This window comes from Gambusia affinis, linkage group LG15 (assembly GCF_019740435.1).
Source record: "Gambusia affinis linkage group LG15, SWU_Gaff_1.0, whole genome shotgun sequence".
NCBI classification, from domain to species: Eukaryota; Metazoa; Chordata; class Actinopteri; order Cyprinodontiformes; family Poeciliidae; genus Gambusia; species Gambusia affinis.
The window spans coordinates 10,249,457-10,275,850 of NC_057882.1; the positions used below are offsets into that span (position 1 = coordinate 10,249,457).

General features: G+C 36.8%; 2 protein-coding genes across 5 annotated transcripts; one reads left to right on the forward strand and one right to left on the reverse strand.

Annotated features, from left to right (window-relative positions):
• The first annotated feature begins 673 nt into the window (after window positions 1-673).
• sms (spermine synthase) lies at window positions 674-8,376 on the forward strand. The gene is made up of 11 exons (XM_044139901.1): window positions 674-838; window positions 1,819-1,939; window positions 3,995-4,082; window positions 4,231-4,295; window positions 4,402-4,577; window positions 4,842-4,996; window positions 5,228-5,317; window positions 5,750-5,864; window positions 5,968-6,047; window positions 6,849-6,964; window positions 7,086-8,376. Exons 1-11 carry the CDS (start codon window positions 793-795, stop codon window positions 7,114-7,116), a joined length of 1,083 nt encoding a protein of 360 aa, XP_043995836.1. The 5' UTR covers window positions 674-792; the 3' UTR covers window positions 7,117-8,376.
• Window positions 8,377-9,387: 1,011 nt separating this feature from the next.
• Window positions 9,388-25,389, reverse strand: LOC122844451 (uncharacterized threonine-rich GPI-anchored glycoprotein PJ4664.02). Of its 4 annotated transcripts, none has more exons than XM_044139900.1 (33): window positions 25,222-25,389; window positions 22,206-22,279; window positions 21,646-21,720; window positions 21,271-21,342; window positions 20,944-21,012; window positions 20,761-20,834; window positions 20,189-20,659; window positions 18,771-20,104; window positions 18,517-18,541; window positions 18,397-18,434; window positions 18,184-18,314; window positions 18,036-18,108; window positions 17,342-17,400; window positions 17,223-17,261; window positions 17,067-17,134; window positions 16,935-16,978; window positions 16,729-16,771; window positions 16,445-16,473; window positions 15,698-15,822; window positions 15,490-15,607; window positions 14,678-15,336; window positions 14,010-14,211; window positions 13,435-13,591; window positions 13,017-13,181; window positions 12,760-12,882; window positions 12,535-12,580; window positions 12,353-12,456; window positions 12,120-12,244; window positions 11,466-11,837; window positions 10,809-11,092; window positions 10,619-10,720; window positions 10,367-10,498; window positions 9,388-9,778 (listed from the first exon to the last, which is right to left on the reverse strand). In XM_044139900.1, the coding sequence occupies exons 1-33, from the start codon at window positions 25,308-25,310 to the stop codon at window positions 9,675-9,677; spliced, it is 5,625 nt and encodes a 1,874-aa protein (XP_043995835.1). In that variant the 5' UTR covers window positions 25,311-25,389; the 3' UTR covers window positions 9,388-9,674. The 4 variants fall into 4 exon arrangements, with proteins under 4 accessions (XP_043995835.1, XP_043995834.1, XP_043995833.1 ...); XM_044139899.1 differs by having other exon boundaries at window positions 14,678-15,202; window positions 15,236-15,336; window positions 18,771-20,659; XM_044139898.1 differs by having other exon boundaries at window positions 18,771-20,659; window positions 21,271-21,339.
• Between the last annotated feature and the right edge of the window lie 1,005 nt (window positions 25,390-26,394).

A 26,394-nucleotide genomic window follows, 5' to 3' on the forward strand; every position in this document is an offset into this window, starting at 1 on the left:
CACATGCTTGTTCACATGTAGATGAAATGCCTCAGTCAGAGACAAAGATGAAAAATTTGTTACAAATTAAAGAAAACAGTGACGATTAAAGGGACTTTCCTTCACCTGTTTTACCTCTTTCATAAAAGAGATCTCACTGTTTCTCAGTTTTTTTATTAAATATATTTGCACCTGTTATCCACAAATTACTACAATAAAATATCCTCAGTAGGAAAATGCAATCACATCAGAATTTTTACCTGTCTTGTAAAGTGCGTTGAAGTGACATGCTCTAATTTAACGCACAAAATGTTAAGATGCACGTGAAGAAAAACTAATCAACAAAAAAATTGTTGTACTTTATAAAACATACGTTACAAAGTAATTATACCTTATAGAGAATTATTTCTTTACGCTTAAGGTTGAAAACCTATTGTCAGGATTAATGTTTGCATTTTCCTCTGACATCTTGTGAATGTTTTCAAACAGGCCAAAAAACACCCTGCACTTACTATTTTCTAAATGTACTATCTAAAACAACTGCCAAAAAGTGTTTTGCAAAGATCGACATTACAACATAATGATGTTCATGCACTAGTTAATTTAAAAGAAGCATTTGTTTTAAGCGCTGTAGTACAAGTCCTAAAAACGTGTATTTAGGACTCAGTTGCTGGTCTCACAGTCTGGCCCCGCCTCTTTGGTTGAGTGTGGTGCGTAGCGGCAGCAGCAGTGGTAGCCTGGCCCTCTCTCTGTCTCTGCAGATAAGTATTCGCAGCCTGCTATCCCAGGCATGGATGTCGGTTGCAGCGAGACATGGCAGTGCGACATTATACTCTCGACATTAATCTCTCTACGCCAGGTAAGATGCCTGGAAAAAGTCTCCAAAAATTACGTGTTTATTCAGCTTACGGCCCCTGCACCCAGGCTGTATATTAGCTAGCCGGCTGAACAGCTAATATTGACTTGCTATTTTGTAATTGCCCTTCAAAACTGCAGGTTGGGAGTGATTTAGACGGAATTTAGCTCGAGCATGTTCGGTAAATTTTGGTTTGAAGTTTAAAGTTATTGTGGATAAACATTTTACATTTATATGCTGCTGCTTGTTATGCACTTGAATGTTATGGGGGATTTTCTCGCAAATTTCCGAGGCACTGGTCCGCGGCTCGATGCTTGTCTTGCTAACAATGTGAATAAAGCATGTTCAATTCTGCGCTGTCGCAGAGGAAGTAGTCCCTCTTCCGCCATTTTTGTAGTTTTGCTTGTGAAGGCTGAACTGACCCCAAAACCTCGCTGTTTAAAAAATACAAAAATAGACATTTGCAGGTACTAATGTCACAACAATTGAATATATTAAAAAAAATAATAACCTCCCATCGTGCAGGTTAATTTATAACCTGCATGATGATTTTTTTAAAATAATATATTTGTTTTTAAAGTACATTTAGGAGACCCGTTTACATATTTTTTGATTAAAAACTACGCATGGTATTTTATAGATGAAATACAAATTATGTACAATTATTCTTAACTTAAAGTGACATTAGCCATATGTCTGGCTTCAATATGCCCGGCAACTGAAAACATGTGCCATGAAATAACTATTTTATAAGTGAGTTAGTTATAAAATAAGGAAGGCATAAATTTAAAACTGCAACAAAATAAAAACAAAAAAAATAATAATACTTTATTTTCTTTTGTAACTGTTTACCTGTAATTGAAAAGTCTATCTATCTATGACAAAAAGGTATTCATTACCGATTCAGATGTGACTTTATTAATTGTTCTAATGTGGCAGACTGCTATAATTTTTTCCATCTTTCTGTTTCTGTCTATCTCAAGTCGACTCAACCTCTGTAGTGCCTGGTCTGCTGTCCATATTTCATGAGCAGGAGCTGTCGGAGACTATCCATGACACAAATGGCCATGGATATCTAGCTACATTTGTTGGCAAGAATGGGCGGTAAGCAAAGCAAGAAAGCAACTGTATATGACACTGATGCTGAGGTATCCAGAGCAGAGGTCGCGCTAGGCTTTTTCTTCTTCGTCATCTTGACCCGACAGAATTAAAAACAATCGGTCATGTTCTATTTTTTTATTAACAAAGGCTATACTTTGCTGCATTTTTATGCGGTTTAGTTAATATTCACCTAGTTTAACCGAAACCAGATCCCATCACACATAAAGCAGATAAATGCATTTAACTTTTTTGTCTGTAGTGACAAAAATCACCGTGGCCCCAATAACTTATGATAAATTTAATTTAATTACCAATGCTTCACCCGCTGGGTTCTGAACGCACAGCCTCACAAATTCCTCCTGGTCCACATCTGCAGAGAAATCTGCGCTAGTTCATCAGTCAGTTGGATCCGCCTGATCCAACCCGATCAATTGAACTCTACAAATTTTTTTACCCTGTGCGCGGTCCGGGCGTGCGCTTTTACGAGGATTTATTTTTTTTTATTGTTTATTTTTTGCGTGGTTTCGCTTCTCCGACACGGACAAATGTTACGTCTGTCACGCTTGTCCTGAGCACCATTCTCCTTCTGGGTGCGGGAGGGTAATGTGGACAAATAAATGGCTCCATTTGTTAAAACCGCAGGATGAGTTAAGTTTAATTCGTCGCAGCGGCGGAGCCCGCATTGGTTGTGCAGCCGCAGTGCACTGCGCATGTTACTTCTGCACCATTATTTATTTCCTCAAGATAAACTGCCGGCTCCTCTGCTTACACAATGTTGGATTCTGAACTAGAATTAAACGTCATTTCTACGTTCTTCCTAACTAGACACTCCAAAGCGTCCCGTCCATAACTCTTCAACACGCTGTCAGCTCCCGGTCAGAAAGAGGCATTTAGTTCAGTGTCCATGAGACCATATTCAGGAAGGATTTTTTTATTGATTGATTTTAGTTGCTTCTGCGATGGACTCTTTGCGTAAAGTCTATGAGGTCTGCGCATGTGCACCAGTCAAGGGTGTTAATTGTAACCTGTCAAAATGACCGGGCTCCAAATTTTCCCGTCGTTTAAAAGTAAAACAAACGGTCAAATACGGAAAATATTCGGCTAACGCGACCTCTGATCCAGAGCTTATTTTCCTTTCTAATATGTCAAATTTTAAACCAAGAACAAGTTGGCAGCAATTTATTTTAACATCTCCCGTCTCAGAGTTTAATAGTGAGTCTAGTGAAGGTGAATTAAGTTGTATTCCTCATAATTTTCAACATGCTTTTCTTTGGTGCCATCTAGTGACCAAAAGTAAGAAGTCTAAATTGAATACACAACTTACTGTGCTATTTTATTATGACTGCCTGAGATATTGAGTCATTGTGTTGCTTTAAATATCCATTTGTAAAGATTAAAAAAGAAATGCTATTGTTAAATAATATCGATAAATTAGCTTTCCAATGATGTGCAGTAATTGGCTGTGTTTGACATGTGCTTCTGTCTCAGTTTTTTGTTACTTCATAACAAAAAAGTGCTCTTAATAAATCTTGCAATAAAAATTACTTGAGGTGGTTCTGACTTGGCTCTCAATTGTGGAAGTATAAACTGATTTTTTTTCTCAGAATGAACTAGGAACGCCCAGGTTAAATGCTCAGTCTGTTTTTGTTACCTGTTGTTTGACCAACTTTTGAATCAAAATTGAGAAGTACAGTTTAAAGTATTCTTTTGGAATGAAATCCTTTACTCTGAACAGGATTTAGTGATGTTTGAGTCCTCCTCTTTTAGAGGGAATGTTCAGAAATTGAAAGGTAAACTGAGAGGATTCTAGGTTTTACATTTATTTTTAAATATTTTCTCAAATAAACTGATTGCATTAGTGGCAAGCAAGGTTAGTCCAGTGTGAATGTTTGAATTTAAACCTTCAAGCTACTGTCCCCTGAATACCTTGGAAGTAAAAATTGTTGTCTCTGTTGGAGTAGAAGTGGGGTTAGATGTTGTAGTTTTATGTTATGGGTGGAGTGTCATCTCAACAATAAAAGGTTTTATAACTTTGCATTATTAAATCTTGTTTACCAGGCTCGTTGTTCTGCGTGTGCACTCCCATGGGTTGGTCACCATCGATCTGCAGTGTCATGAAGACGACAGCATTGCACAGCTAGACAATGTAAGTGATCAAAAGCAAAACAAAAAACGTGGAGTTTCCAATATTAAATTACTGTATTTCTAGCTTGTCATGGCATACAGTTTAAAATGCAAGACTCGATGTGAACAACAGCTGTGCACAGACATTTTTTTTTTCATTTCCTCCACAGCTTTTAAATGCACTGGAAAAGAAGTTAAAAGTTCTGTTAAATGGAAATATTACAAGGATTAAAAGGTAAGGGTCCTGGTTCTCATGATGTGTTTCCATTTTGGATGTTTGAAGACTTTATTTCATCATGGATCTGTCCTGCAGTAACGTATTGTTTTCATTTTCCCTCCAGGCTTCCAGCCTTAGTACGAGGAGCAAAAGTTGACCGATACTGGCCCACAGCTGATGGCAGACTGGTGGAGTATGACATTGATGAAGTGGTTTACGAAGAAGATTCTGCATACCAAAACATAAAGATATTGCACTCACGACAGTATGGAAATATCCTAGTCCTCGATGGAGATGTCAGTAAGTATTTATATAATAAACTACTACACACAAGAAAGCTCATTTAGACATCTGATGACTCTTTTAAAAATGTTAACAGAAGGCAACAAAGGGGACAAATGGACACCTTATGTTATATTTCTGTTCATTAAGAAAAATATTTTTCATTGTGGACAACTGTGCCCATTATTGGTAACTTCAGCTTCACTGAGGATTGCTTTGCACAAAACTGCATCTTATTTGTTAATAATTGTACGTAACTGATGTATAAATGTTATGTTGCAGACCTGGCAGAAAGTGATTTGGCGTACACACAAGCCATCACAGGGAATGGAAGAGAGAATTATGCAGGGAAGGAGGTGCTGATCTTAGGAGGAGGTGATGGAGGCATCCTCGCCGAGTTGGTCAAACAAAAGCCAAAGATGGTCACCATGGTGGAGATATCCTTTTGAGATTGTGTTCTGTTTTTTTCTGACCCAAACACCCAAAATGAAAGTAAGTCGACATCTTAACATGGAAATATTACAAGGATTAATATTCTTTTGTTGGTTTTGTACGGTTTTTATGGTTCATTTTTACTGTACAGCGCTTTGTGTTTTTATGTCTGTGAAAAGCTCTTTATAAATAAAATTTACTTACTTAACCTGACTCCTCCTTGACGAGGCATGCACATTGACCAGAAGGTAATCGATGGATGCAAGATGTTCATGAGGAGGACTTGTGGGAATACCCTGGACAACCTGAGGGGCGATTGTTATCAAGTGAGTGCTGGGAAAATAATGATCTACTGGGAAAAATTCATTGCCATCTCACAACTTGTGAGGCAAAATAGAGTTTGGTACAAATAACGCTTTTATTATTTGCTTCTTTAGTTTAAATATTCTTTTTAGCATTGTTTAAAAATTAGGGTGTAACTGACTTTGAATAGAATTGTTTTTAACAATAATGCATTTATTGCTGTTTGTGTTCAACCAGATGATTGTACATTACCTGGTTTATATATGCTGTAGATGCTTTCAATGTTAAATGTTGACTTCTAGGTGTACGCATGTTGTTACGTTTAAAAACAGGAAATGCTGGCCGAGGTGCTTTACAGTAAAAGTTTTCTTCAGAGCAAATTGTGTATGTTAAATACCTAAAAAAAAATTAATAATAAAGATTTTACTGTCATCAACATGTGTTGTGAATTGCAGATTCTGATTGAAGACTGTGTCCCCTTGCTGAAGAAGTATGTCCAGGAAGGAAGAACATTTGATTATGTAATTAATGACCTCACTGCAATCCCAATATCTACTTCACCAGAAGAAGGTTCCTGCAAATCCATTAATCTATTGCACAGGCTGTGGCTACATATGCATAATATAGAGAAGTCGTGTTCAGCCTTTTCTCTGAAACTGTGTGCTCTTTGCAGACTCTATGTGGGAATTTCTACGTCTCATCTTAGATCTGTCAGTGCGCGTCCTGCACCCCAAGGGGAAATATTTTACACAGGTCAGTTGGGTTTTTTGCAGTATCTGCAGAGATTAGAGTGAAGCTGCAAATGAAGCAGTTAAGCTTATCAAAGATCTTTGTCAAAAGATGATGTACTATCTTAAGAGAAACTGGCAAATTTGCTCCAAATTACAAAATGTATGTCTAAAGACTTTTCTGTTTTTTACGATTGTAACAATTAGAAAACAAGTGGTATTATGTTTTATAACACAGTAAACATGTTTGACAAAAACCAACCAGGCAACTTTCAAGCATAATGGTGAAGGTGTGATGATTCAGGGTTGTTTAAAATCACATGAACAACACAATGCAATCTAAACAGGGCCTTCAGACATTAACCCAAAATGATATTTTGTTCCAATGTATGTTGACTTCATGCTGTTTTTTCCCAAGCATAGTCAGGCATTTTTGCAAATGAAGTATAATTTCAAAGAAGGGATGGACTGATATAAAATTATACTGAAATATTCCAAAACGTTTTTTGACGGCTTGAAAAAGACCACACACGATTCACCACTGTTTCTCCTCTTCAGTTAAACTCCCACAATCCCCCTCTTTATCACTAATACTGTCACATGACGAAACAAATAACATAACCAAACTCCTCCATTCAAATGGCAACAAGATGGAAAGAAATATCTGTTGTTAATATCGGCCCAGTTTTATTTATCGGATCAATACTGATAAATTGAAAAATAACTAATATATCAGATGATATCGATAGAGATAGAATGCAGTAAACTTTTTTTTTTTTAATACATGCATCATAACTTTTTTTCTCTTCCCTTTTTACTCCATCAGGGTAACAGCGTGAATCTGAAAGAAGCGCTGAGTCTATATGAAGAGCAGCTGGGAAAGCTCTCCTGTCCTGTAGATTTCCAAAAAGAGGTGGTGTGCGTACCCTCCTACCTGGAGCAGTATCCTTTATTTTTACCCCCCAATCATGGGTTTAAATGATGACATGCAGATCAACATGTCATAAAAACACTTAATATAGAAAAGACTCTTTTTGTTGGCAGCCCTTAATCATCCTTTCAGATGGGTTTTCTACACTGCATGGAAGAAGTGAAGACTTCCAGTTTTCTCGAAGATTCCGAGCAGCTGGAATGTGAACGTTTGAATTCCCTTCTGCTTTTCACTTTGGCTTGAATGTGTGGTCAGATTGAACATGACATGAACACGGAAGGCTTGGAAAATTATTATTAAATAGTTACTGACTTGTTCGCAAGGTTTGTTGCACCAACCATTAACATAGATCTTAAAAGTATATCTGTTAATAAATACCAACGTGCTGAGAGACTGCGTCTCGGGTGACGAGTTGCGATTAGATCCAACTTTCAGGCTCTTCTTGGATATTAAGTTTATTATTAAGGTTTAAGAAGCAGATTTACTGATTGAAAACGTCAATGCTGTGTATGCTTAATTTCTTGAGTTAATACAGTGAGTTTCGTCAGAGTCTGAAGGAATTAGGCTGTTTGAGGTTGAGATCTCATCTTAATGCTCTGTTCTTAAGCTTGATCATCCCGGTGAAGTAAAACTTGGAGGGAAAAGGCAGACTTCAGTATGTCCATTGCGAAATCAGCAAACTTCTGTTTTGTGATGGTGAAACACTCCACCCTATTTTAAGCCGGCTAATGTGAAAAGGAACATGCAAAGGTTGCTGTAAATTCAAACTGATCTTATTTGAAAGTGCACATGAATAATGTTTTTATCAATGCCATCGAATCCTTCTCCTGCTCCTTAGGTTTTGATTGTTTTATCACTGTTTGCTGCAACTATTTTTGTGTTATTAGATTTGACCCTGACTTGCATGTCTTCGGAAGAAACTTTTGCAATTTATAAACACTGATCTGGTACACTGACAATGTGGTAACTTTGCCCACCATATGTGTGTACTCTTTATTTTAAACCTTGAGTTGTGAGCCTGATGTAAGTTGTTTTTAAGTTTGTTTGTTTTTTTTCTCCTTTTGTTTCTGCCACTGAAATACGATGCAGCTCTTTCAGTGTTATATAAAGGCAGTGTGGTTCATCCCCAGTGAGTGCTAAGTGTTGTAGTCCAGGTGTGTTTTAAAAGGGAACTTATTCCTCCTCATTGTTGCCATTTTTGTGCTTGTGCGGGTTTTTATGTTCTGTTTTTAGCATCTTTGATTTCTCCTGATATATTACGTATATTGGGTGCATGCTGAGGACTGTGAATGTAGCTTACATATATATACAGTACACAGCACATTAGACTAACCCTCTGGGACATTTATTTATTCATTACAAACTCACCAAATGCTGTTCTGAAACTATTTGACCATCTACAATTAAAGAGTTTTGGGGGAAATGGTTTCTGTTGTTTGTTTTTTTCCACTAAGTTTCATATTTATAGCAAAAATACCAAATGTTTGGAGCTGTAGAGTAAATATGTTGCAACACACATTGCATTGTAGCAACTGGATGCCTTACTGCTTACGCTTATGTAAAGAAATGCTGAAATAAACATAAAAAATTGATATAAGCCTCTTAACAAAGCCAAGTCGTTGTGTCCTGGCTGCAGCTTTTTTGCAGACAGGAAATTCACAATGTCAACCTGCCTCACTTAGCTTCTGTTGTGGTTCCGTTTTCTTCTAATAATTTCAGTGAAATTGTAATGCAAGACTGCGACAGACTGGCGACCTGTCCAGGGTGAACCCCGCCTCTCGTCCGGAACGTTAGCTGGGGATAGACACCAGCAACCCTCCCGACTCCATTAGGGACAAAGGGTGTATAGAAAATGGATGGATGGATGTAATGTAAGATGCACAGAGAAATCGTTTGGTGTGTTTGCGGCTGTTGTCAAGGTTAGCCTGAAGACGGCACCGTGGTCCAGATGGTTCTGTCACACAAAATGTCTGAAGCATAATGCTGTTTCTCAGCAGACAGACTGAAGTTTGATCCAAAACTTAAACAGAAAGCTTGTCTAAAACTTTAAACTACAGAAAATTCTATGTTTTTCTATTATTTTATAAACAAGCAGGTAAAGGGAGATTTGAGTGATTTATCCACCATTTTTCAGTGTTGGTAATTTCACCAGCAGCAGTATAAAAAGCTTGTGAAGTCAGTTGACAAACATGACTCAGATTGATCTCTTTTTGTCAGTTGTCTTTTTTTTTTTTTTGGCAAATATTTAACTTCAGTCATTCATATTTCAGCTGTTTATTAATGTGACAGAACTTTTTGGACGTGTGTGTGGGATTTTAAAATTTGCTGTTATCGGATTATCTAAACTGAAGACATCTCAACCCACTCGGTGTCAGTTCTTAGATTTGAAAAGGGAAATCCATAAATCATAAATAAGACATAAAAGAAATGTATGTACTGTTATAAAATTTAATTTGCTGTTCGAAAGCAACAGCTTTCAAACAGATCCTTAAATCTAAGATACACATTAAAATGTTATCTGAAAGTAAATAAATAGGTTTGTATATTAAATAAAGAATATGTAAAAAAATAAGTACAATAGCTTTAGAGTTAAAAAAACAAAACTTTAGACTTAAAATTTCTTAGAAATCAGTCAACTAATACATGTGACGGAGATAAACAATAAATATTTTCTGGTAAATTACATTCTATACAGGCAGTTAACAAGCTCCTCTCTGTAGGTCAGGACCCCCGTCGACTCCGGAGCTGTCCATTGATCTCGTTGAGAACCACATCTGTCCTCGGTTCTTCGTCAGCTGTAATTATTCTATCTTCAAGTGGATTTCCTGCAATGTACCACAACATTATTTCTAATATGTTGGAAAATAAATAATTAAACATATCCACAATTATTGGCAACTATGGTAAAGATAAATAGAAGGCAATACTTCATATCTTAGCCAGCAGCTTATTTCTTTAAAGTTGAAGTACAAGCAGAATCCTATTCATGTATATTCAACACGTAAGGATCATGTTGAAGTCACTTTGCTGCTACTTGAAGCTAGGCTTAAATTAAGCCTATTTTTGCTAGCATTCATACCATACTGGACCCACTGGGCATGTCTGGTACCTTGCTCCAGAGGTCATTAGGTGAAACCAAGACATGCTCAGGGACTATCCTTAGGACAATGATTCAAAACAATAACAAAATTGTTACCAATAGCATTGGTAAACATGATTTTATAAGCAATTTGAGATCTTTCCTGACAGAATGACCTCAGTTATTTAATTCTGTGTGAGATTATTCTGCAATAATATTTATTTTCAGGTATTTTACAAATCCTTAGAAGGGATGCCAATGCATGTGGCGTGTTGGATCAGTCAAAACCTATTACAGAAGGCATAACATTGTGAAAGTAGAAATTATTCCTTACCAATGCCGTTCATCTGCCCTGATGGCGTAGTGGGCACAAAAGTGGATCTGGATGGTCGACTGCTTTGTGAGGACGTAAAGGAGGTCAATGGAGACTTCTTTGCGGTTTTCTGTGTTGTAGTGCGACTCCACTCTAAAAGAATTAGGAAAAAAAAGAAAGAAGGAAAGAAAATAATTTTTTATCTTTTGAAAAATGCATTGAAAACTAGTTTGCGAGCCTTGGACACAGGTGCACATTTTTATCCAGACTCACCTGAGTTTTCTGAGAGTCTCATACTGCCGCAGCATAGGTAGGTCCTCCACTGCCTTCTGACGGTTTCTTTCACCGCACAGTGGAACACAAATATGAAGAATCCTACAAAATGTAAGAAAAATCTTTGGGGATCAGCAAAGTTTAACTTTCTCTTTAGGATATAGGAAAGATGTAGGGTTCAACAACTCACCTTGCAGAGAATTAAAGATGGCAAAGAGGTACATAAATGCCAGATTAACAGGACCCCACGCAAAAAAGGCAAATCCCCATGTGAGACCTAGGAGCAGGGTGATCCCGATCATGCTGCGTACGTCCTGCGCCGTGCTGCGGTGCTTGTTGTTATGAGGATTCTGTTTTTTTATCCGGTGCAACTGGACTAAGACCACAACAAACATGATGATGTTGAAGATGAATATTACACCGAAATAGGCCACGACTGCCACATAGAAGGCGATGTCGTTTTTTATCCAGCAGCTGCAAGACAACAAGGAGGAAGAGTGAATAAGCGATTTATTATTATTGATTTCATATGTAAGTTTAATCAGGGATAAAAAGGGTCTAAACCTTAATATATTAGAGAAGTATTGCAAGGAGGACAGGATACAATTCTTCCTTAATGTAGCTTTGGGCCTTATTTGTGTATCATCAACTTAGATTTAAAATCTGTTGATGATAATGTAATTTTGGACTCCTGAGATTAAATTTGACTAATTTTAAAACTTGTTAAAGACCAGAGAATTTCTATTCATTATCCCCTGACACATAAAAGCTCAACTTGAAAACGGCATGCTTTATTTTCCAGTGATTGTAGTTGTGAGTAAGCCCACTTTCAGCTTACTGAACTTACAAGTCATCACTCGTGCCATCTGAAAACTTTCCATAGGACATGAGGCCGTAGTTGTTTTTGTCAATCGCGATCACAATGATGACCACCATCATTGGGACTCCCCAGCCCACCAGCGAGAACTTCAGCATGTAGTGGGATATGTTGTCATTGAAGACTTTCACAAGTGCGTAGTACATGTGGATGCCCTCGAGTCCCATCCAGGTGAAGGACACCAGTAGGAAGTAGTGAAGGAACCAGGCCGTGGAAATGCAGAGGCCCACGGCTTGGGGATAAAGCGCCAGCCAGGCGTCCACCAGGAAGGTCAGGTTGAGCAGCAGAAGAGCCAGGCAAAGCTGGATCAGAATTTTGGATGGGATGTCTTTACGCAGCTTTCTGTTGAGGTGAAATGATTCAGACATCAATCACTGATACATCAGTCGAAAGCTGTTTTACATGCTAAAATTCTTTTACCTTTCCATATTTTCTTCAAATCCAACCACTATCGGTGAAACTTACTGAGATTTGATGTAAAACTAATACTAATGGATTTGCTCTCACAAATAAAAATCTGAAAACTTATGCAATGACATCTAGTGTCTTTCAACCCTAAACCAAAAACCCTGTGACATACATTTACAAGCCCTTGTACTGGGTTAAACGAAGAGAACAACTCACCCAAATGCCAAGTAAGTGAGGAGAGTTACGGACAGGAAGATGGCAGAAAGTCCACAACCTATATATGTGATGAAGGTGAGGATGGTGGCCTGAACACGACTGGTAACAGTCTCTCTGGAGATGTCCTTAAAGTAAAAGAAATCAAATAAAAGACATTAGAATGACATTTGTGTCCACTATTGTTGTTAGACACACAGAGAGGTGTGAAATCTGCAACAGGTAATTGTGCTTACCAGTAAAATAGCAAAGCTGGTTAAATGGTTGCAGCCACAAACTGTCTCATTGTCGTTGGTTTCTTTGACAAAGCAGCCATCTGAGTTCCAGCCACCTAAACCTTCTGTAGGAACAACAACAGTTTCAAAAATGCAGCCTAATCTCAGGGTTTTAGAGTGTGTGTTTACATTTTTTGACTTACTGTTAAATGTAAAGTCCCAGAAAACACACACTGCCACAAAATTAGCCTGAAATTTGGAAAAAGAAGCAAGGTTTCAGTTTCCACATAAGTATTGTTTAGCTTAAGTCTGAAAAAAAAAAGTACTCAGCAGCTTTTTATTCTAATAGCCACCAGAACTCCTTTCAAAGTTTGTTGTTAATGAGCCTGGGAAAAATATTGAGCATTTCCTGTTAGAAGTAGACTTACTGGAACAGGTTCTGTGTTTCTCAGACGAATTACAACACTTTCATTTAATCCTTTGATTGACAGATTGGCCACGCTTGCTCCCAAGATCCCACTGTTAAGTTTGCCTTGTTGTAATGAGACATCCTGTGTTTTCATGCAGAAACACATCAAATCGTTAGTTTGTGGGAAAAACTCTACTGCACATTTTTTTCTTCTATTTGCCATCAATTTGTTTGTTATTTTATTTGATATCAATGACACAGGCTGACTGTATAGACCTTAAAGACTGAGCTCTTCTGGTAGAAATTGAACTGAAGCCTGGAGGCCAGCTTTTGTTCCTCAGCGGTTAGATTTTGAGTGAGGGAGGGAGGAAGAGTAATGGAGCCCTGAGGGATGGAGGAGTCCTTTAATGTGCTCCTTTTCAACCTTGGATTCCCCCGAATCTGCAGCACACACGGGAACATACATGGTGGAAAATAGATCTTTCTCAAGAATATATTTTTCACAATATAATAGTACTATAATTTTACCAACAGAATCTAAAAAGTGTAAATGTGTGAAAAGTCTTACAGAAGAGGATATAATTCAGTGGTTGGCAAAAAAATGTGCTAGACCTGAGTTATTATTTATGTTTTTTCTCAAACTTTTAAGCCCTGAGAGAAAAATACGCCTTTACCTGAGTGACCATAGTCTCACCTGTACGTTATTTGGAGCTAAGGTGGAAAAAACTGTCTCCTGAAAGTTGGCGCCATCTGCTGGTTTCACAGAGACAGCCAAAGAAGGGTACAGCAGGCTCTGAGCGGTGGCTCCAATCACCAACTTTAACCCCACAGTGTCAACAATCCTAATAATCCTGATGGAACAAAGGAACTGGTCAGTGTCAAGCAGAATGACTAATCTATTTAACTACTAACAATATTTAGCCACATAAAATTGCAAAAAGCATTTTACAAATTAAAAGGTTATGATCGCTATCATATTTAATTGTTCAGCATACAAGTAAAACTTATTTATGTACAGTGAATATCCACTTCTGACTTTGAAGAAATAAGTAAAGATTCTCCAAAAATATTTATTATATATTATTCTGATATTTAGCAAATAATAATAATATAGCAGTATGTCAAATTTCAACATTAAAACAAAGTGAAGTTTATTTGCATCTGAACCTTTCATATGTCCTTGTTTTTCTTCGATATGATCAAAACTTAAGAGTTAGATATTTTTCTAAATGTCAAAGTGTTGGGAAAAGTTGAATATGTGAGAGTAACCTGTTAGAGGAGCTCGACAGCTTGTCAGGTGAAGCATCCAACAGATTGCTGACAATGTTGACGGAGATGTCTCCCAGTTCCTTGCTGACCGTCGGGCCTGACAGAAGCTTCTCTAGCTGTGACACCAGCTGATCTATCTGCGCTGTGGTCAGTTTTGACACGTCTTGAGCCAGTGCAAGAAGGTCTTTGGCTTGGCTTTCAGCTGCAGTGAACAAAATTGAAAAGAGGTTATGTTCTGAAAAAAGATCACTGTTATCTTCCCATAAAACCAAAGGAGCAAACACAGAAAGAACATAGCTCTGCTGAAGTGTACAGTAGAGCTATGTTAATTAGTTATTAGCTGGAAGCCTATTTTCTAAGCAATCTAGATGTTGCAAAAACCAAATATTTCTAATCATTTTATACATTACACCATCACCTACAGTGCAATACGGTGGTGGCACCCTTATGCAGTGGGATTTTTAAAAAAAATTTATTAGCAATTTCTTTTGACATTTATCAGAAATGAAAATAAATTTTGAAAAGGACCAAAAGCACAGAACAATGACCACTCTGAGGTTTATGCGGAAGTTTACATATTTAGACTGGCCGAGTCAAAGCCCAAATGCAAGTTAAAATAAAAGTTAATACTACAAAATAAGCTGGAAAAAAATGATGTGGCAACAAACCTGTTCCATTTCCTGTTGAACTCACTGAGGTGGTCACAGAAACAAATCCACTTGTTGTGCTCCTAGTTGTGTTTGATGATGGATTTCCTCCAGCAGCAGTTGTGGACACTGATGGGGCCCATGTTGTGTTCTGTTGTGGTTTGGGGGTTGTTGTCACATTTGGGCCAATTGTAGAGTTTATGGGAATTGTGGCATTTAGGCTAGTAACATTTGGGCTAGCTGTTGTATTTAGGCTAGTAACATTTGGGCTAGCTGTTGTATTTAGGCTAGTAACATTTGGGCTAGCTGTTGTATTTAGGCTAGTAACATTTGGGCTAGCTGTTGTATTTAGGCTAGTAACATTTGGGCTAGCTGTTGTATTTAGGCTAGTAACATTTGGGCTAGCTGTTGTATTTAGGATAGTAACATTTGGGCTTGCTGTTGTATTTAGGATAGTAACATTTGGGCTTGCTGTTGTATTTAGGCTAGTAACATTTGGGCTTGCTGTTGTATTTAGGATAGTAACATTTGGGCTTGCTGTTGTATTTAGGATAGTAACATTTGGGCTTGCTGTTGTATTTAGGATAGTCACGTTGGGACTAATTGTCACATTTGGGCTAGCTGTGGTAGGTACAACGCATTGTTCTTTCAAAGGTACAACAATATTTTCTCCAGTTTGGCTGCAATGAAAAAGAAGTAAAACACTGTATTGTTTGAAAGCATTTCAGTTTCCATGGAATATGTTTCAGAAACAACCATGCAAAGATAACAATAATACTGAGTTGGTAATTTTGCAAAACTTTACTTATAGCCAAAAGTGAGATCATACGAACCATGTGAAGTTAGATCCTTCTTTTTTGACACAAAGGTCACCTGGGCTTATCTCTCTATAAGTATAATTGAACTGGAAGTTGAGTGAGTTGGCATTAATTTCTGCGCTTCCACAAATTGCTGCAACACAAAGCAAAAGCTACATTAAATACATCATTCTTGTTACTTTTAGCCTGAATCAAATTTTAGTGAATACATTGAGATACTAACCTGCTCGTCTCACTTGCCCGTCATACTGAATTTTTTCTTCAAGTAGAAACACATTTAAAACAGCTTCTGCCACTGAACAAATTGAGACTTCCCGTGCAAAACCTAATATCACTCTGCACCTCTGCCTTCAATAAAAAGAAGGGAATAAAATAGTTTTTAAAAGGTTTCCAACATATGAGCATACAGGTGACTAAGAAAATTAGTATATCAATGAAAAGCTAAGTTACGTCAGTAATTCAATTCATTTGTACAAATGTTGACTTTCTGTTGAATATTTCCGTGTACTGTGCAGTATGTGCACCCAATTCTTTGCTGGAGCCCTCTTTTACACAGATTACTGCAATAAATTGGAATATATGTTCAGATGAGGCTCATTTGTGAGATAAGTGTCAGCTGGAAAATCAAAACAAATTTTAGGCAGGTATGAAACATAACTTGTATAATACCCACACTTTTGTATTGAAAATGTTTTTATTGGTGTGATGCTATATTCTAATCCTAAATATAACCGTTTTTCAAAAATAAAGGCATGAAAACATCAATCTAAGTGTAATTAATCTATATTTTATTTTGTGTGGGGGCCTTCACCTCATCTGCTTTGCTGAGAGACCTAAATTTAGAGTTTAAGTTAGGTGATTTGCAGGCCAATCAACACATTTATACAAGTGTCATCAAATTAACTACATTTTGCAGTGTGGGCAGGTGACTAGTCCTGCTATGAAATGAAAGTACATCAAATGGACTTACCTTGTCATTTCACAGTTCACACTGGCATTCTGAAATTGTACAATGGTGAAATTAATAAACATGCAAAAAATGTAAATTACACATGTGATCTCTTAATTGTGCATTGTTGGATACTTTTATATATTTATTATTTTGTGATACTTGTTTATTGTTATATTTTCATTTCTTAAAATTATACTTGATAAATTCAGCACAGTCTAACACTTTAATGATGCTTATGAAATTTAGTCAGGAGAAATTCAGAACTTGACCTTTTGTGGTAGTTTTATTGAGCTTCTACTTACCCTGTATTCAGATGCAATCGTGGCCAATAATTGACATGTAACACTGCAACAAAACATTAAAAACATAATTTCAATTGTCAGTTAGCATGACTATGTTTTTCTGTTTCTTATTTTTATTGTTATAAATAAACAAATAGATAATTTTATATTTGTGAACTGATAATAAAATTTACAGAAAAAGTATTGTTACAAAAACCAAAACATACTTTGTAGTGTTGGAGCAGACAGGTGGTTGTGCCAGGATTGAAATCTGTAAATGTAGGTAAATATTATCATTTTATACAACAAGAGTGTGTAGCGAGAGTAATTCATAAGCAGGGTGTAAAAAAGGAGGTTACCAGAGACGAAAGAGACGAAGAGTTCATTGTTTGATCTTGTAGTGAAATGGAAAAAGTGTAGTACGCATCTGAAAACAAAAACACAAATTACATCAGAAATTTTGTATTTATTTTGAGAACGATGAGAGGCATTCATTTGACTGATGAAATACTAACCAGATCTGTTGCAGTAGGAAGAGCAGCTACAATTGTTCTCTAAAAAAGGAAGAAGAAAACAATGCATAAAAATCTAAATACTATATGCATTTTTAATATATTTTAAATAAATACCTCACCTGTCACACAGTCTGTTAAGTTTATTGATGGAATGACATATGGAGGCCCAGACTCCACACTGATAAAAGACAAACATCATATTTTGATATTTTTTTTTCATTTTTGCTCTTTGCATATTTTAGAAATAAAAATATTCCCCAACTGCATAACACAGAAAGAATATTTTTGGCTTTTTAATAACATTTCTTTTATTCAATGAGCTGATACTGCTGTCAAAGATTTAAACATTGAAAATAAATATTTTAGGTTCAGGACATCTGTAAAGATTATTAATCTGTTCATGTCAAATGCAGGAAAACATCAGTAGGTTAATTTAAATTCAACACTGAAAACACCCTCAGGTTCAAAGAGGTTAATGTAATTTGTACATATAAAAGTAAAAGTCTTTCTTTGCGCACTGAAACATATTTTCTTCTTCTTTCCACATCAGTATAGGAAAGTACGAGTCGGTTACTGGTATCAATATCAAGCACAGAGATTTTTTGTGCTCCAGAAAAATCTAAATTTTCTTCTTTTTTTTAATGATTTTCTGAATTATCAAGCCCAGTGAAATCTGTGAAGTATGTGTGTCACTTTTGATGAATTTCCACTTAATTATCCTAGAGTATCATGATCAGTTGTGTGGAATTGTTCTATTTCAGGTACTGCACACATTATGTTGTAAACATGCTTAGCAAATACCAAACCCCTTACCATGACGCACCCGGCAGACCAGAATAAATGCAGCTGTTTGGCTCCTTTAAATTGCACTCGTTTTGAAGCCGATCTGTTCAGAAAGATCAAGACTTTGTTACAAATGAGAAGCTTCTGAGTTTGGTTAAAAGTCTAATTTATCACTCACTCTGTTCATCTATCCTGTTTCCCACCACATGGATGTCAGAGGACCTTTTGCTGGCTGCACAGAGCGTTTGGAGGATACAGCATGATGGTATTGTTTGACTGAGCCCAAGGATGACGGTGCACTTGGTATGACTGAAACATATCATCAGTTTTCTCAAAAACAAGAATGGAGATATGCATGTGTCCAATATGAGAGCTGTGTTATTTCACTTACTTTATTTCAGTTTTTATAGAGCAGGACACTTCCATTCCCTGTTAAAACACAAATCAGACTTTATTATTGAATACTTCTACTCACCATAAAACCTAATGCTGGATGTAATTATTAACTTACTTGAAAAACCAAAGCCGTGTCATTGCTAAAAATGAAAAAAAAATAAATAAATAAATAAATAAATAAAATCAACATTGTAACAAAACAGATGTAAAGTGCTGCCTAATTAGGCTGACAGTTATTTTGGATAACCTGTCATTTTGAATTACAGCCATTTATGTTTACAATTCATTACAAATCAAACATATACTGTTCTCTGAATGTTAGGATAGAATAGATTATTTTATCCATTCGCTTGAGTTCATTTTTCATACCTGCTTCGCGTCAAACTGTCGCTGTTCTGGGGGACGGCACGCTTCCTTCTGGAGAGTCCTGAAGGCGAGGCTTGAGGATTCACTCCTTGATTAGATGACCGCGATAACACAGTCATGTCTGGCAATAAAGTTGACAGGCTGGTGATCAAAGATGGCAAGATGGGACTTGGTGTAGTTGTGGCTGGACTGTTGCTTTGTGACGCTGTAATTGTTGTAACTGTGATTGGAGTGTTGCTTCTTAGTGCTGTAGTTGTTGGAGTTGTCGGATCGTTACTTGTTAGTGCTGTAGTTGTTGGAGTTGTCGGATCGTTACTTGTTAGTGCTGTAGTTGTTGGAGTTGTCGGATCGTTACTTGTTAGTGCTGTAGTTGTTGGAGTTGTCGGATCGTTACTTGTTAGTGCTGTAGTTGTTGGAGTTGTCGAACCGTTGCTTCTTAGTGCTGTAGTTGTTGGAGTTGTCGGATCGTTACTTGTTAGTGCTGTAGTTGTTGGAGTTGTCGGATCGTTACTTGTTAGTGCTGTAGTTGTTGGAGTTGTTGGATCGTTATTTGTTAGTGCTGTAGTTGTTGGAGTTGTTGGATCGTTATTTGTTAGTGCTGTAGTTGTTGGAGTTGTCGGGTCGTTACTTGTTAGTACTGTAGTTGTTGGAGTTGTCGAACCGTTACTTGTTAGTGCTGTAGTTGTTGGAGTTGTCGGGTCGTTACTTGTTAGTGCTGTAGTTGTCGGAGTTGTCGAACCGTTGCTTCTTAGTGCTGTAGTTGGAGTTGTCGGATCGTTACTTGTTAGTGCTGTAGTTGTCGGAGTTGTCGAACCGTTGCTTCTTAGTGCTGTAGTTGGAGTTGTCGGATCGTTACTTGTTAGTGCTGTAGTTGTCGGAGTTGTCGAACCGTTGCTTCTTAGTGCTGTAGTTGGAGTTGTCGGATCGTTACTTGTTAGTGCTGTAGTTGTCGGAGTTGTCGAACCGTTGCTTCTTAGTGCTGTAGTTGTTGGAGTTGTCTGATTGTTACTTGTTTGTGCTGTAGTTCTTGAAGTTGTTGGATCATTGCTTTTTAGGTTTGTAGTTGTTGCAGTAGTAGTTGTAGTGTTGCTTTGTGTTGCAGTAGTTGATGAAGCTGTAATTGTCATGTTGCTATTTGTTGCAGTAGTTGATACAGCTGTTGATGTTATGTTGCTTTGTGTTGCAGTAGTTGATGCAGATGTTAATGTTATGTTGCTTTGTGTTGCAGTAGTTGATGCAGATGTTAATGTTATGTTGCTTTGTGTTGCAGTAGTTGATGAAGATGTAATTGTCATGTTGCTATTTGTTGCAGTAGTTGATACAGCTGTTAATGTTATGTTGCTTTGTGTTGCAGTAGTTGATGCAGATGTTAATGTTATGTTGCTATTTGTTGCAGTAGTTGATACAGCTGTTAATGTTATGTCCCTATCAAATGCTGTAGTTCCTGCAGCTGTAACTGTTCTGTTGCTGATTGATGCCATTGATGTCGCTGTTGTTTTGTTGTCATTCAATGTTGAAGTTGCTGCAACTGTGGTTGTTGTGTTGTCATGTAACATTGTTATCGAAGCTGGTGTTGTGACGTTTTCAGTTACTGGTGTTGTTATTGCAGCTGTAGTTGTGATATTACTATTTATCATTGCTTCCATTGTTGTTGTGTCGTTGCCATTTAGCATTGTTGCAGCCTCAGTTGTTATGTTGCCGTGTAACACTGTTGGTACATTTGTAGTTGCACTAAAGTTTTGCAGTAAAGTATAAAATGCTGTTGTTGATTTATAAGTCTGTGTTGTTGCCACTTGTTCTGTCACATTTACAGTTTGCTGAGATGTGGGGGCAGTAGTTGTTGCTCCTGGAAACATGCAGTGCCCCAGTTCATTTCGGAAAACCTGGTCAAGCTGAAAGAAAATGACCATGATCACATTTATTTACAGGATCCAGACTTCTAAATTCTGGTAATATAATCGAATTTCGACCTCCATCTATTTTCCTTACGTACCCAGGCAATGATGTCGGATTCATTCTTACTTGGTCCGGTGACATCCACGTTGACGTCAAGGAAATAAAACACTACTATAAAACATTTAAAAGAGTAATGTCAAAATCAATTTTGTAAAGACCTTTGGGTAAAATATTTTTCTATGTTTTTATTGTAGGTGAGACACATCTGTCAATTGTTTACCTGAGGTCTGTGTGGTGGTTGCAGAGGTTGGAATAACGGATGAAGCAGCAGAAGACTGACTATCAGAAACTTCAGTTGATTGGAAGAAATGGAAAATCTGTTAAAATGCATATTTAAATACAAGACTACAACCTCAAATATAATGCTGTTGCAAAGACCAACTGCTGAGTAATCTTTTAAATAATCTGAGTAATTTGATTCACAAAATAATTGGCTGTTTTACCAATGACATAATGTGACCACTTGTCCGCCTTTGGATTTGTTTCTCTGTTATACAGCTACAAGTATTACAGCTGGTTCATATTTTTGCTGAGGAGTTTAATTTACCTGCTGTAATTGTAGAAGTGTGAAAAGTAGAGGAAGCAACTTGGGAGCTTGGAACAACAGATGTTTCACCTGCTGAAGAATAAAAAAACTATTACTTTCATTTTTGTTTTCAGTTTGTGATTTTTGTCCTCTGTATTAAGTTTTCTTAACATGACAGCTTAATTTCTTGTGTAATATGCTACCGCTTTATTTTCTCCATCATTCTATCTGTAACTGTCAATCAATAGAGGTAGAAAGAAATGTTGTGCGAATTTAAAGTTTGCATTGTAAAAGTGATGGTAATTCCAATTATCCTTGTTTTGTCTCGAGTACTGTTGTTTTCAGTTCTGTCTTATTTCTCATTTTAGGTTGTACAAGCCTTAGCATATTATTTACCTGAGGTTTGTGCAGCTGTTGTTGATGTGGCAATGCTGGCCGGAGCGGCGGAGGTTAGTTGACCAAAAGCTTGACCTGATTTAGAGAAATAAAACAGCTACAGTAAGGTATTGTGTCTTTTGAATCAGTCTGGTTGGGTTTTTCAATGAGACATTCAGACACCAGTCATTCACAACTTGTCTGTTTGCCCAAAATGGAGCCATGTTAAAGAGTTACATCATATCAATGACTAAGAAATATTATACAATAGCCTCAGTCTTGGTCACAGTCACAGGAACAAACTTTCTGATCAAGAAAAGTCGCGCAACTACTGCTTTGAAAATTGCATGATAACAATCTGCAGTCTGGAGGTGTTGTACTTTGAGTCAGACTGGAATCAATGTTGATAAACAGGTTACAGAATGAAAAGGAAAGGAATTTAACATGCGGGTATGATGAACTATGTGGAATGCAGTCATAAGTCGTTTATTAGTGCAGGTTGATTCAATGCTCTTTTACTTTGTTTGCTAATAATCTTTGTTCACGTCTCTAGTCATACTGCGAGTGATGTCATATCTCACCTGACAGGAGGACAATAAGTAGATGTATCTTCAGCCACATTGCATATGTAACACAAGAACCAGGTTTCTTCAGTCTGTGAAATAATTTACAGTTAGTAAGTACGTAATGGAAAGTTTTGATTAAAGATAAACATCTCTTTGTGACAAGAAACACCAAACAACCTGGATAAAGTCTCTGATAAGCTTATCTTTAATTTTCATCAGTCTGTCTGATCTTTGTCACAGAAGCAATGAGACATGCGAGAAAAATTTTCCTGAGAAGTCCTATGTAACAGATCAAACACTCTTATTCAACCATACCAGTCAAAATTGCAAACATAAATATTGGTTTCAAAAGACTGATATCACTAAATTCCCTAAGATTTTGGGAGTCTTTTGTAGTGAAGAAACACTGCCTTTTTTTGTTTGCAGGGCCTGCAGGTTTGTTGTGATTAAATTGAACTGACATTCATATATTTGTCCCTTTCTAGAGCAAATTTAATATCACCCTCAACGGGGCATGCAAATTAGTTCATTGGTCAACCACACCTGAACTTGTCCACACAGTCTGTGTTTTGTTTTTCAACTTTTACAATGATTCTCACAGTACAAGGAAGAAACTATTAGTAACTAATGGGGTGGTTGCACCACATGGAAACATTTATGTCTGAGCTTTAACTTCCTTATAAATGTCTTTAGATGTTGCCTAAATGTTTTCACATCATTTTCTTTCCTCATATGGCATTAACTTTGTCCATATTGATATAGGACTCATTTTACTACGGATAATAACACTCTATTATTTGTTTAGGCCAACATTTAACACTTTTATCTGAGGGACAAAGAAATTGTATCCTTCCAGAACTGTATGAAAGTTGGAAATCTCAATGGTGTTTATATCTATGAGATCAGATTAATGTGGCACCAATGGGAATCTGGAAATTGTACCCAAGGATCAATCAGATTTGTGGAGGTCCGCCAGTTCTATTCCTGAAATATTTCCAGATTTCTTTTATTATGTCATACAAGTAAGTTGTGTTTTAGGGGTGTTGCTCTAAAATACTTCGGCCGAATGTTTCTGTTTGAATGAAATGTAACCTAAAACAAAAATGGTTTAGTCTCATTTAGTATCAGATAGTGTGGGGAAATGGCTATACATCCGTTAAAAATATTTTGCCAATATTTGGTTTTAAATGTTTGAACCAAAAATCTACTGATTTGGTAAACGCTTTATTAGTCCAAGAAAATTTTTTTTTCTGTGTTTAAGGTGTTGAAAATAACTGTACAAGTGGAACAGCGTAATTAATCTATAAATCTTTTTATCTTGAAAAACGACTCAATGACTTTGTTGTTCAATTCCTTAATATTTCCATCTACTGTTTCTAGCAATAGTAGTCACTGTAGAAAAATTGCACTTTTACAATAACTAACTTTGCCTTTTAGCTAAATTAAATCATATTGGAAGTCAGTTAAAATGAATAATTTGTATTTTAATCAAGTGAAAAGATTAGTACAGTCTTTAAAGACCATTTACTAAATATTTCATGGTGGTATCTAAAATAAAAATGTAGAAACTACATCTTCTGTAAAAATACATATGGTTTTGTAACAAAATTTTGTACATTTTATGTAAACTAAGGAGCATAAACCAATTCAGAATTTCAAAGTTTAAGTTGCTCTAATTTTCCTGATTTTGAAACACACCATATCTTTTTAAAAATCTTTTAATGCTGGTTTGGTGAAAACAATATTTTACATACGATTTTTAAAATGTTACTGATAAAACTTCCTTTGAGATGTTGGCTTTTGAGTATCGGCCGACATCTTGGATTAGTATTAGGGACAGGAAATAAAAAAGTAAAAACACCCTGACACGGGCATCAGTGATGAAAAGCAAACAGAGTTCATTGTATATTACATTGTGTAGAAGTTTCCATTAATACGGTGCTCTGTTGTTCAGATTAGATCCCATCATAGAAGGCTATGATGCTGTATTGTTAATGTTCAGTGAATCAAGTAAAGATGACTTGAAATCTGATGCCTCCATTTGCTGTGTACGTTTTATTGCAAGCAATTTGATCTGGCTGAGAACTGCAAGGAGAAATCATTTGTGAACCTTTGTGAACTAAATGGAGGATGAAGGCATTATATTTTAGCTAAAATTCTAATTATTGCTTTTCGGAACATACTATTATCTTAACTATGTTAAACCCAGTAAAGTCATCTGTTGACATTCTCCTCAGATAGGAGGACTGAATTTTGATTGCTCAGAGCTCAGTTTGAATCCTTGAAGAGCTGTGGTTTTCTGCCTGGATAACGAACATTTTGATAAAATCCAACATTTGAGATAAAATATAAATGTCTAGACTTTGAAAAAAATGTTCCAGTCTTATGTTTTAATCAGAATGACAGGTGAGAACTTATGAATATCTTTGAACATGGTGTCAAGTCTATTTGTTGGTTTGGGTTCAGCACAGTTGGTGTTGGCTTGCCTAACTCAGGTCTTCTGGTTCTGGTCTGCTCTGCATCCCCAGAACCAGAACCAAATGAGCAGAAGCAGCATTCAGCTTCTATGCACCACAAATCTGGAACAAACTTCCAGAAAACTGTAAAACAGCTGAAACACTGACTTCCTTTAAATCTTGACAAAAACCCCACCTGTTTAGAGTTTATTTGAAACTTAATCAATTACAAATTTAATGGCTCTGAACTTAATGTTGTGTTTTGATTGTTGATTCTATGTTGCATGACTTAATGTTTTTGTGTTTGTTATGAGGTAAAGCACTTTGAAATGCCTTGCTGCTGAAATGAGCTATACAAATAAAATGTGAAATGTATACGTATATGTGAGAGTACTTGTTTTGAATGACATGTATCAGTATATAAAACACAAAAAGATGTATTTAAAAACTACTTATATGTTTATAAGTGCATAATTTAGACTTATGTGTTTAGATTTATGTAGTTCACAGTCATTTTACTTTAGAAGAGCTGGTTCTAATCAAAAACAGTGCAACACCACCACCAGAACTTTTACCTGACAGAAGAGCCCAATTTGTGCTGGCAACAGAATCTTGCCAAATGAACTGATGGAGCTTCCATAATGTCTTCATTTCCATGGAGCATAACTTCCCACAGCAGAATCCAAGAAAAGCTAAACCACAAAGCCAACCACAAACATTTTCCTGGCTGAAACAAACCTGAGTCTAGCTACTGGCGGTTGTGTTTCTCTACTGTGATTTTCTCATGCAGAATCCAGACACGCCTGCAAAACGTCAGTCCCACTAAGTGGACGTCAGCTGTATTCGTTTTAGCTCAAGCATGTGTCACTCAACAACAAAGGAAATATTGAAAGGAACTTCTTGTTTGTGCACCAGTTCATAGATCTCTCTAAAGCAGAAATATGTGTTGTACACCAACAGGTTTTCTGAAGAGGTTTTGGAAGGCAAGAGACCTGCGTTTCTATTTTCGTTTGGCATTTGAGGTGTGCCTCAGGGTGTGTCCTCACCTTCTCAGTGTTCTCTTTGATAGACGTAAAACAAAAGACATTTCCAAGGCAACACTGCGAACCTCAAAGTGCCCTGGCATTGAAACATTCAGTGCTGCCAGAAAAAGTCAGGCACCGGTGTGTCTGTCATGGTATGAATGAGGTGACTGTCACTGTTACATGTCATTCATTCAAATTTGTGGTTTGTGGAAATTTTAAACTAACACCTTATTAAGCAAAGCAGCACACTGAAGCGTAGGTGGTTGAGGCGAGAGTATAAGGTGTGTCACAAAAGTGGCTGAACTTCAACATTTGCAACTGGTTCCAAAGTTAACTATAAAAGAATCATATCGAGCTAAGCAGTTTTATTGTGGTTAAACAGCGCATATACATTGTCGTACAGACACAATGCTTTTTCTACTTTGACAAATACAATAAATCAAAGATAATGGAAATTGTAGGCGTTCTTCCCAGCACAGCAGGGAGTTTGTGCTTGTGTGTGTTTAATGGACATGTTCAGTAAAAAGAAAACATGATTAGGTATTTTATTGTAAGGTAAGCTATACATGTTGAGTTGAACAAGAGTATTACTGTTGTCCAGGTCAGGTCCAGGTTTTTAAATTTACATTCAGCTTTATTTGCTAATGGCTAACCTTGATCTATGGCATAGAGATGTGAATCATGACTGGAAAAATTAATTCCTGATACAAGTGGATGAAGTAA

Coding starts and splice junctions, on each gene's coding strand:
- sms (XM_044139901.1), top strand. CDS start 793: ATGGCAGTGCGACATTATACTCTCGACATTAATCTCTCTACGCCAG. Junction 4,578..4,841: donor AGTCCTCGATGGAGATGTCA/GTAAGTATTTAT, acceptor GTTATGTTGCAG/ACCTGGCAGAAAGTGATTTG. Junction 4,997..5,227: donor AGATGGTCACCATGGTGGAG/ATATCCTTTTGA, acceptor CGAGGCATGCAC/ATTGACCAGAAGGTAATCGA.
- LOC122844451 (XM_044139897.1), bottom strand. CDS start 25,310: ATGCTCCATGGAAATGAAGACATTATGGAAGCTCCATCAGTTCATTTG. Junction 20,835..20,943: donor AACCACCACACAGACCTCAG/GTAAACAATTGA, acceptor AATGTTTTATAG/TAGTGTTTTATTTCCTTGAC. Junction 15,823..16,444: donor GTGAACTGTGAAATGACAAG/GTAAGTCCATTT, acceptor TTTTTATTGAAG/GCAGAGGTGCAGAGTGATAT.